This window comes from Perca fluviatilis, chromosome 12 (assembly GCF_010015445.1).
Source record: "Perca fluviatilis chromosome 12, GENO_Pfluv_1.0, whole genome shotgun sequence".
Lineage (NCBI taxonomy): Eukaryota > Metazoa > Chordata > Actinopteri > Perciformes > Percidae > Perca > Perca fluviatilis.
The window spans coordinates 14,798,911-14,810,514 of record NC_053123.1 but is presented as its reverse complement, the minus strand read 5'-3'; the positions used below and the strand labels follow the sequence as shown (position 1 = coordinate 14,810,514).

General features: G+C 39.7%; 1 protein-coding gene across 6 annotated transcripts; it reads right to left on the bottom strand.

Annotated features, from left to right (window-relative positions):
* Window positions 1-1,088: 1,088 nt before the first annotated feature.
* arsh (arylsulfatase H) lies at window positions 1,089-11,330 on the bottom strand. Of its 6 annotated transcripts, none has more exons than XM_039818033.1 (12): window positions 11,242-11,330; window positions 9,325-9,477; window positions 8,456-8,577; window positions 8,207-8,329; window positions 7,002-7,036; window positions 6,793-6,876; window positions 5,388-5,608; window positions 4,154-4,290; window positions 3,711-3,848; window positions 3,263-3,422; window positions 2,565-2,686; window positions 1,089-2,207 (listed from the first exon to the last, which is right to left on the bottom strand). In XM_039818033.1, exons 1-12 carry the CDS (start codon window positions 11,244-11,246, stop codon window positions 1,798-1,800), a joined length of 1,710 nt encoding a protein of 569 aa, XP_039673967.1. In that variant the 5' UTR covers window positions 11,247-11,330; the 3' UTR covers window positions 1,089-1,797. The 6 variants fall into 6 exon arrangements, with proteins under 6 accessions (XP_039673967.1, XP_039673968.1, XP_039673970.1 ...); XM_039818034.1 differs by having other exon boundaries at window positions 6,799-6,876; XM_039818036.1 differs by lacking the exon at window positions 6,793-6,876.
* Between the last annotated feature and the right edge of the window lie 274 nt (window positions 11,331-11,604).

Sequence of the window (11,604 nt, the reverse complement as noted above, 5' to 3'; positions counted from 1 at the left end):
AGGGGGCACTGCTGAAAGGGAGAGAAGTAAATACTATGATCGTGATGGCAACGATTAGTGATGAAGATGATGATGATGAAAATCCCCTCCTTACTTGCAGATGTGGGTGGAATTCCTGGAGGGAGAGGAGGAGGAAGATGGGAGGACAACAAGGAGGAGGCGATGAAGAAAGTTGTTTGAGGAGATGGAGGACAGGAAGGAGAACAATTGTTGACTAGACTTTGATGTTTTGACAGCCAGCCACTGCTGGAGGGAGACGAGTGCGAGAGCAGCATGATGATGTTAATCAACAATGATGACACTGATGATGGAGAAATTCACACAGATCTTTATTACTGAAGATCTGTGGAGCCACATTGTGTCCTTTTGTACAAACTAGACCAGCCTGGGGGGACAACATCCACCATGCCTTAATGTCTTTGAGCAATGCTGTTCTGCAGCAGACCTTGTGCTTGGACATTAATGAAGGGGAGTGAGAGGAAAACTCTCTTTCCGAGATCAACAAGTATCATATTGTCACCAAAACAATTTGGATGAATACAAGAGGAGGAAGAAATGATGAGGGAGAATATTAAGAAGAATTAAGAAAAACAGGGATAGAAGGAAACAAGGAAAATGGTGGTGGAGGGATGGATAATTATTCTTGAGGGATTTCATTTGTAACTAGCAGCCAAGCGCTACTGATGCAATGTTATACTTTTACAGCATAATCAAAATGTTACGTGCTTTATTCATATATTACACTCATGTGTTTGTGTACCAACACAAGTCTCTCTCTCTCTCTCTCTCTCACATATAATCACACAACACATATAGCTATCATCCAAACACAGTCTGACTCTGCCCTCTAATGGCCCATTCTAAACTACTACCTGTTTTCAGTCCTGCTTAACCAAAATGTTAGACTGACTGTTAGAGCTATGAAAGAGAAGCTATGAAAGAGAAACTCACAAGCATTACGACAAGTCTGATAACCTCACTACCAGTCTGGATGTAAGCAGAGTGACTGAAACACTAACAAAGGACTCATAGAATTCAGGGGGAAATAACTAAGATTAAATTATGTATTCAATGTGACAGAAATGCAGTTATTTTGAATAGCCATTTTATTGTCACACATATTTAAAGCACTGATATTATGTTACTAACTAAACTAGTTATTGTAAGAATTAAGAGCACCAACTGAACAGATCCATCAATAATAAATGATACACATGAAATAAAACACTTCCCCTTCATGTAAGCGAAGATGCATCTTTTTTTGGCACTTTTGCATTCATTCAATGCACTTACTCCATGTATAGTGCAGTCAATGCATTGTTCAATCATTTAATTTTGATCAGTTTCAGTACTTTCCATCGATTTTGGGTGACTTCATTATAATATAAGTTTAGTCAATTTTGACTAAATTTGGTGTGTTGTTTATTTTAATTTCACTACATGATATGGACGGTGTTTGGTGTTTTAAGCCCCCAACGTCATCTTCCAGGCAGCGCTGCCTGAAAGGCAATGGTTAGAGTTAGGGTTAGGTGCCTTGAAGTCAACGGTCGCAGCGCTGCCTTGAAGTCGATGTTGGGGGCTTAAAACACCATCGAGTGATATGGACTTTATGGTCTACATTTCAAACTTAGTTACAATTAATTGCATTGTTCAATCAATTTAAAAGCTCCTAAATGTACCCTGAGCTATTCTTGAAAAAAGTGATAACTCTGCTGTAGAGTCCAGAGGAGCTTTACCAAACACAAGCTGTTTTTGTTTTTTTGCAACTTTTTAGGACCGTGTGGTGGACTTTTTCCCTTAAATATGGGTTGGTTCCTCCTTGCAGCCGCAGAATGGAAAAGTCCCACAGCAGGGCTGAAGCCGGGGTCTCCACAGAATCTTGTCCCATGTCATCTGGCTTTGAACGCTGGGCACATCTGCGTTGGGGTGCGAATGAGTATCATCAGATGCCTGCTTGTTTGTGAGGGTATTTCGATGTCTCTCCACAGCTTTGGCAGTCTGCTCGAGGATTTCAGCGTATCTCGGCTCAGTATCAGGTGTCAGTGGGCGGGACTCTGAGGGATCGTGGAAAAGGTCGTACAGCAGTGGGGGGCTGTGGTGCGTCACATGATCTCCATGACATAGACAGACCTTCGTGTCATAGCATCCCCCGGCTCCCGGGGGAGAAAAGTTGGGAGTGAAAAAGTGCACCTTGAAGAGGGAGTCACCTGGATGGAAACACCAACCAGATGATGAACGATGTGAACATGCACATGTTTATACTGTGACAGGTTAAAGCTCACTTTTAACATATTTTGGTGCCTCTGCTTGTCAAATAATTTGCCAAGAATCAGATTCAGGATTCAATAACAACTGGAACTGATATGCAGAAAGGAATTGGAAGAGCTAAAATCTAAATAATATCCATCCCTCATCAGATTTCTCAGTTACATTCATGTTTAAACAACAAGCATGTCCAAGGTTTTGCCATTCACAAAATGTCACATAACATCAGACCTTTATAATAAAAACATTTGTCTGCTAGATGATTGACTGCATCTCTATGTCTACATGTGTGAACTTACTTCCAGGTGGGTGCCAGCGTACTGCATTCAGGTAGATTCCACAGTAATGGAACATAAATTCATGCTCTGATCGGTCTACCTTCCCCTCCAACAGTGGCATGAGGTTATAGCCATCTGATTGTCTGGGACAGAGGTATTATTAAGAGAAACAGAGAGAGAAGAGGGGAAAGGTGAGATACAATTGTACTATAAAATCAAGGGAGATACCATTACCACAACACTACAGGCAGAAAGCCTTTTATTCAATAATGAACTATCTCACATTGTAATGATCATATTATAACTAGTGTACCCGGAAAATAATTATCTTGGCAACAGAATAAAACAAGCTTGTTATGTCAGGATCAATAGTAAGTAAATAAGTTATAGTAATAAATAGTACATATGCCACCTACACTGCTTGCAAAATTAGCTAAATCAGTTTCCACACAGCAGCCTTCTCCGATACAAAAGCCATAGCTGTTTACAGATAATAAGGTACCTTTGGCTTCACACTGTAATCATCCGACTACAAAATGCCTTAATTATTATGCTCTGGTTTAGAGTAATTGTATGGTCCTTTCTCACCTCTTTTTGTAACTGTAAACAATGGTTTGGTGCACTATTCTATTCAACAAATACAGAAGCTTTTCAACCTTTCAGAGAAGAAAAATCTGAAGAAACAAATAAGACTCACAGACAGCACCCGTAATCTTTACCTGTCTGGTTGTGTGTCCTTGGCCAAATATTTCAGTGTTGGATACAGGTCCATGAGGCTAGTGGGCTCATCCACTACTCTTCCAGCTGCCAGTCTGCCAGGCCAGCGGAAAATACCAGGCACCCTGATCCCACCCTCCCACCCTCCCATGGCTTTTCCACCTATAGGTGAGTGATTAAGAGAAATTACACAACGCAAATATCTATTTTTTTGTAGTAAATGCAGTAAGAAAGATATGCCTGTGATATAATGTTCATTTAACCAATATGTAACATATTACTACTACTAGTACTTCCCCAGTCATTTTTCATCAACTTTCTATGCTGTTAATGTTTCATCAACTGTTAATAGATGTTTTGAGAGCTCAAATACCAGATTAATACGTGGATGACAGCATCAACGATGGCAGTTAAAGTGACTCATTAAAAAAGATGTAAGATGATGTCTACCTTTATAAATGCCGTTCCAGCCTCCTTTCTGGCCGATGATGGAATCAGCATCCTCTAGGTGTCCACCATGGTCTGATGTAAAGTACATCAGAGTATTGTTGGCTAGGCCAAGGGAGTCCACCGTCTCTGTGATTTTACCTAGAAAGCATATTAACATTAAAAGCATTAGAGATGGTTGGCTATGGCGAGTTCCATAAACAGATAGAGACAGTAGGATTTCTCTGACTTTCCTGATGGTTAAAAGGACTGTCTTTTCTTTCGTAGTTTTGTTATTTCTAGCAGTTAGCATAACTTTGACACACGCACAGATGAGTAGTATAGGTAGAACCCAGTGATGATAGGATGTTTGCACCTTCGTGAAATGTTGCATTGGGTAGCTGATGGCCAATCAGAACTAAAGGGCCAGTATAAAATGTTTAAAAATGCATGCCAAATATATTTACCGATCATCCAGTCAACTTCTTCTAGGTTATCACCGTAGCGACCATGGCGACTTTTGCCAGCAAAGGCAGGGGTTTTAAAAAGTGGTGTGTGGACATGGGCCAATGAGAAGAATAGGAGGAATGGATTATCAACATTCCTGAAGAGAAGAGGAGATACGTTTTTTTGTCAAGTATGATGAAGGATAAAGCGACACTGTATTTTTCTTATTGTCAATAAATCCCACAAACAGTGTTGCCTGTGTAGCCAATCCCTGATATACTGTAGCTTATTCCCAAGTGCCATACACCTCCACTTATATCCAAAACAAACAACCACATCAACTAACACAGTGATTCTCAAAGTGCCATGACCCCCAGGAGTCTGTGGCACTCTGGAACATCATGATATAAAATCATGATATAAAAATGTGTCTTAAAAGGATTTATAGTAAGAAATATAAAATTTTATATATATATATATATATATATATATATATATATATATATATATATATATATATATATATATATATATATATATATATATATATATATATATATATATATATTCAATCAACTTTTAAATCTATAATGGTTCATAGATTACTTTTTAATCTTACAAATCTATAATTTTCATCTGCAAATATGTTTAATACATGTCTAATATTGTTTCTAATACATTTATCTTGTGTTGTTCTTTCACATAACTCAGACTATATAACTTTAAAAAAAAATAGGCTACATCAAATTATTCCAAGGGACATTCATGAAGGGGTCCCGGTAGATTCTCTCACACACACACACACACACACACACACACACACACACACACACACACACACACACACACACACACACACACACACACACACACACACACACACACACACACACACACACACACACACACACACACACACACACACACACACACACACACACACACACACACACACACACACAAATGAGCCACATAAACACGGGCACTGCAGTTTATTCCAAATCAATCCCACATACCCTGTCCTGGTGGCGATATTTCTTTTCCCCACTATGGCCACGCCAAGACCCGCCCTTCAATAGCATTCACACACTACTATTGGCCAGATGTCCATGCTTACATGTACATGTCCTATCCCCTGACCAATCCCCTAACCCTAACTCTCAGCGTCCTGGTGCGGTAAATACTCAGGGGATTATGGTGGTGATGTCATTTTCTGTTTCAGAAGTAATGTTAAGAAAAATAAACAACACATACCTCTTTATAAAGCTTTGTGCTTCTCCCAGCAACCTCTGGGGCAGTGTCTCCACTGTCATTGGCTGTTCAGTTACTTCTTGGTTCCTCATGATGATGCAGTTCCAAGTCGGCAGGAGTTTAAAGGGCATACACCACACAGCGGTTGCTAGGATACTGAGAAAAAAAAGTGCTACAAATAGCCACAGGCTGACTTCAAAGAGGCCACACACATGGACACACACCTGAAAACATATAACACACAGTGCATTTAGAAACAAAGCACACACACAAAATAAAACAACTGCCATTGGACACTTCAATGAAGTTACTTAACGTACAATATGTAATTTTCTGCTGCTAGGGGTCTCTCAATCAAAACAATGGATGTAAACACAGACTTTTAATGACGTTGTGAAGTTGCATATAAAAGTCCAGCATATGTCTTTAAAACCCTAAACAATTAAAAAATATAAATAAAGAATACATAAGGTATATCAAAAATATGCATAAGAGAGTGAAATATCCTTACGTATATACACAGTGAGGGAAGGGGAAAATATGTCCACCTTATAATATAATTAATCACCACAAACTAAAACCTAAAAAAATTATTGTTGAATTAACATCTCTCCGATAATGTCTCAACCAATATTTAACATTATCATCTCCACAATTCGAATTTATTGCAGGGCTGTTGGACTGTATTGCACTGGACATGTAATAATATGCTACCATGACACGTCATATTACTGTCTGGAAGTGCAATTCCAAGATTTTGCCACTAGATGACATCACAAACCATTACCAAAGACCATTTTTGCGAGTAGAACACGGAGTACATTGTGTCCTTTGTTCACACATACTGTACAGTATTTAAATTTAGATCTGAAATAGTTTTATAGGCTTCTGTCTTCCTGCTGGGACCTCTAACTTGAGTTCTCTATTTGGACTGGTTCATTCTTCCTCTTTTCAAGCTTTTTTTGTTTGCTCTACCTTTGGCACAGCTGGTTCCCATTCATCCTACAGGTACCTGCCATTGCCAAGTCTTCACTGAGTTTCGATATTACTTGCTTTTCCCTAAAGCAGGTTTCAGGCAGACGTGACTGTGAATTTCACAATTGCTGGTTTTGTTCCAATCTTCTTTTTTTTTTAAACCCTGTGGCTCATGTCTCAGTGATTACACATTAGTTATTTTGCTTTGGGGCGAACGGCACAGCAACTCTTTGTTTTCCAATTTCTTCTTCTTCATCTGCTAACCCAAATGTATCTCTCAATTTTATTTATTTTCATTTTGGTTTCTAGCTGTAGCTTTCTAGACATATTTTTCTCATATTACTGTATGTGCCTCTATATGTCTTTTTCAGATGTACCTTTGTGTGATGATTTCGAAGGAGAGAAAGCTAAACTGACCAACTGACAAAATCACCTTTACCAGTGTAAAAAGTCCAACTACAAGCAACATGGTCAGATTTCGTAGTGCGTGCTGGAGGTCTGCCAGGATATCACTCCCCTGTCCGGGCACACAGTCATTGAACAGGGTGAATGGCAGACCATAGAAATAACTGAAGCCATGCTGGTTCGGATGGTGGCAGTGGTCACCTCTGTGTTCACAGTTCAAACCCAAGTGCCACTTACCTGCAGAGCAAGAAAAAGAGAGAGAGAACCAGACACTAAAAAACAAAAAGAAGATACAGGAATGTGAATACACACCAGCCTTTCACTTTGCTAAATTGTTTCATTTCAACATCCTCCTTTCTCTTGCATAAAACAGTGTACAGTATATGCCAAATGCAAAACCATATGTCTTTTTTTGTGCTGCCAATGCTTAAGTGTGAAAATGTTGATGCAACTACTACACTCAAGTTGCCTCCTTATGAGAGAGATAATACGTTTTGGGTGGTACCGCAGAGCGAGGATAGCCCTATAAACACGAAAGTCTGTCACTGAGTCACTGAGTGAGTGAATGAGTGATAAGGTTGCACCCTTGGTCAGAGTTATTGATGATGTGAGTGTTGTGCTTCCTCATTGGCCATTGCTCTTTCAAAATAAATTGGCGCCGGCAGCCCTGTCCTCAGGGTGTGCTGACAGCCGTTCTGTTTATTATATATGCATATTTTAATAGACAATGATTGCAGTTTTTTCAATATCTTCTATGTCATGTGACCCAGTGACTCCAAACTAATGCAAACTTGTATTACTACAGTATACCTACACTTACATTACGATTCTATTCTCTTACAGACAAGCTAAAACAAAACCTGTCTGCATATAGTCTAACTGTTTAGCTTAGTTTGCCATGTATCTTAAAATTTGACAAATTCTTAGCTGCTGGCTGAGACAAACCAGCCCGCCTCTCTATACCAGTGGTACTTACATAATTTTAGCAGAGGGACGAGGACATAGGACAGGACAAAAGGACTGATACTGATTGATGTCTGTGTTCTTCATTCTTTCCAACTTCACTCAGTATGGTGATTTCAGGAATAATAATAATAATAAATAAATAAATAAATATGGCACATTGACCATACTGTACACAGTCCAGCCACATACTAGGTTTTGACCTAGTCTTGTTCTTATACTTTCTAAAACACACACGTAGTAGTAAGTAAAAGACCAAGAGAAGTTGAGCACAGACAGACACACACTCTATATTCCATACACCTTGCTGCGTGTAAACAACCAAGTGCCATCCTGTACAGCTGACCAAGCTTCAAGTACCTACATGATGGCGCACATCTGACCGGCTGAAGTGTCCATAACTCTGTTACCTGAGGGAGGGTCAGGAGACATTTCACAATGACAACCAAAGAATAAATGATCACATTATGTCGCCTCACCCACTAAGCTGGTGGTGTATCCGTGTTGCTGTAGCCTTTTAGCAAAGGTGGTCTCACTGGGTGGCAGCCCCCCTGAACCTCCAAGGAACAGCAGAACCTGCACACGGCCTGTGCTACCCAGTCCTAGTCCACAGACACACACGTGAGCAAAAATAAAACAATATGGAACATACTGTCAAACATTGCTGTAGAAATATGACCAGGAGGCTAATTTTTGCACTGACAAATAAGTTTAAGAGTATCTGTTACCTGAGCGGAGTGCATAGCGCCCCGTCATAAATGCGGCCCGGCTCGGGGTGCAGAGAGGAGCAGCTGCAATGTGCTGAGTCAACTTTACCCCTTCAGAAGCAAGTCTGTCTATGTTAGGAGTTCTACAGGGACAGAACAGGTGTACATAGGTGTAGTTAATAGGTAGAACAGAGACGTATGCATGTGGAGAGTTGGGCAACTGTATCTCAATGCTTGTGTGTTTAATAAATTTGTGGTATGTAGGCTGTATTGCTATTGAAGCACAGTGCGAGCAGAGCAGTACGTACTTTTCAGCCAATAAGATCTATTTATGTATTTACATTTTTGTACGAATTTACAGATTTCTCTACCCATGTGCAGATCAATGTATGCATTTACATATTTGTCTACATATCTACAAATCTCAAAACACTTGAAAATCTGAATACAGATTTGGAGATTTATTTTGACACATTTACAATCAGATTACGTATACACAGATTGTCTTTTACACATTTGCAGATTCTTGTACACATTCACAAATCTCAATACGCATTTTACACATTTACAAAGCTGATTACACACTCACGGATTGAGATACACAACTCTCCATATACAAAGCTTTGCTATAATAATGCTCCTATAGAGACATGTAGATAATAAAAATGAATACACATTAAATTCCAGGAATCAGAATGAGAGAAGAAACAGAGATATTGACATACTACAGACATGATGGAATAAACAGGCTGTGAAGATGATAAAATACATTGTTGACAATGAAAAGTTGAAGTCAGAAATAAGAGAGAATAGAAGCAGACAATGGGTGAGAAAACAAGGAAGAAACGCACAGAAACAGCACCATACGTAACACATTTGTTACAACTGACCTGATGGTGTCATTACCGTAGCATCCTACATCACCGATGCCCAGATCGTCCACCATCATCAGAACAAAGTTGGGCTTCCTGTCTACCTCCTTCCCTGTGACATCTCTCCCTGCTGCCAGAAGCAGATAGAGAAGATGTGCCAACAGGTGGGACCTTAGGGTGAAAAATTAAGTGAATATTAGTTGATTGATCAATCCTCAGAAAATTAATCAGCAACAATTATGAGAATCCTTTAATCATTCAAAATATAAACATTCTCTAGCCTCAGCTTCTAAAATGTGTGCTAATTTCCTCTGTCTTATATCAGTGTTAATTGAATATATTCAGGTTGGTCAGACAAAACATTTCACTTTGGACTAAATTGTGAGGGTCCGCTTTGGCTACCCTTCTTCCCTGACCCTCACCTGACTACTGAGAAATTTGCGCCTGTACCCCAGCCCTCTCAATTGCTTTCTAAATTTTACTAACTTATTTAAGAAATCCAAACCTGACTTATAACAAAGATAGCCTAACTGGTTGTTGAGTTGCACTAAAAGTGCAACGAGATCGGTTTAGAAGTAAGCTACTCAAACGACAAAGAGAACACATCGACATTTATAACACAGTCAAATGACAAGGAGAACGACACACAATGTGGCTGTGGTTAAGTCAGCTCCACAGACTGAATAATGGACGTTAGTGACATCATCCATTAGTGACATCACCCATTGGTTTGTGGACTACTGTTTTGAAGCCTTGAGTTTGGTAAATGGCCATCGCCATCTTCTGTGTGAAGATCTTTCAAAGAGAGGGTGGAGCTGGGGAGGATGACGTGACCATCGCAAGGGCGCTACGCTAAGCTAAATGCTAAAGAAAGAAAGTTTCTAAATTTCAACCCTTCTGAAGCAAATCTTTGTTTTATAGTAAACACAGACCTCTGGGTAGTGACGCCATTAATCTGCATGTACAGCAGTACAGAAAATCAGCAGGGAACGCTGAACAAGACGTTTTAAGGCGACCAAAATCTTACAATTAACTTTGATGTAAAAAAAAATAAAAAATAATTACACAGTGAGAGGGTCAACATTTGACAAAAACATGGACAACACCGAAAACAAGTTCACAGCTCACACTGCCATGGATACCCATAGCTGATAATGAGACACTGGCTTGGCTGCGTCATCCTTCCCAGCTCCACCCTCTCATCCGAAAGGTTGGCGAAGCCACGCCCTAAAGGATGCCCTGCTTTATTGTCTATTTTTAAATAATTGGGACCATAACTTACTAAATGAACATCATGCTGTATTAGGGAAGATATGAAACTTGCAATTGAGACCATAAATAATTATGAAAATGTTTACGGAGTTAATAAATCAAGTGAGAACTAGGGTCATTTTCTCGTAGACTTCTATGCAAGCCACCTTCTTTTTGCGGTTGTGGAATCGCCCTCTACTGGAAATGAGATAGAATCAATACATCCATGGATAGAATGCAGGTTTAAGGCACTTCCGCATTGGCTTAATTTTTCAGACCCGGAAGCGCCGTAGATATTAACGTTACAACCATAGGTTACAACTATTACAACATGGACATTTGCCTCTTCCAGCAGGAATTGATCTTCCAGGAATGACTGATCTCCCCTGTCCTGTGTCGTGCTGGCTGATGTCATCTGATAGCAGTGAATGCGACGCACAACACCTTGCACTTTTTAAGTAGGCTAAACAAAAATAAACGTTTGCAAGTAGATATATAAAAGTAGAAGTGGTAACTAGCAAATGTGCTAAGTGTGAACACAGTCTGCAGCCTGCCAGATAGACGTATCATTTCGTTACTTATTATTAGTTCATTCAGCTGGTTTTACGGTAGTTCAGTCAAAAGCCATTGCATGTGCTGTTGTTTAAAAAAAAAGGCAAAGTTAAACCTGCCACGTGGACTCACCTCATACCTGCACAATGCACTGATTCATTCACATAACGCTACAAGCATGTGTGCATAAGAGTTAAAAAATGTGACACATTACCCCCCCCCCCCTTCTGCTGAAGCCATGGAGAGAGGACGCGCCTCCTTGTTTGACTCTACAGTATTGACAGGCTTATGAGCGCACAACCACATTTGCCGTAATGTATGGAGTAAATGCGCACAAAGAAATAGTTATATATTTTAGAGCAGTGATTCCCACTGTGGGTCAAGAGCCCTCAAATGGTTAAAGTGATAAGAAAGAAAGAAAAGAAAAACAACACAACACAAAATAATGTTTTTTTCTCTGAATGCATGCTTTGACCTTTGCAGGTACTTAACAAT

Excerpts from the sequence above, each read along its gene's own strand:
- arsh (XM_039818031.1), bottom strand. Across the intron at positions 7,002-8,206 it reads ATACACCACCAGCTTAGTGG|GTAAGTGGCACTTGGGTTTG; the intron begins GTGAGGCGACAT and ends CTTGCTCTGCAG. Across the intron at positions 2,687-3,262 it reads AAGGACACACAACCAGACAG|ACAATCAGATGGCTATAACC; the intron begins GTAAAGATTACG and ends CCTCTGTCCCAG.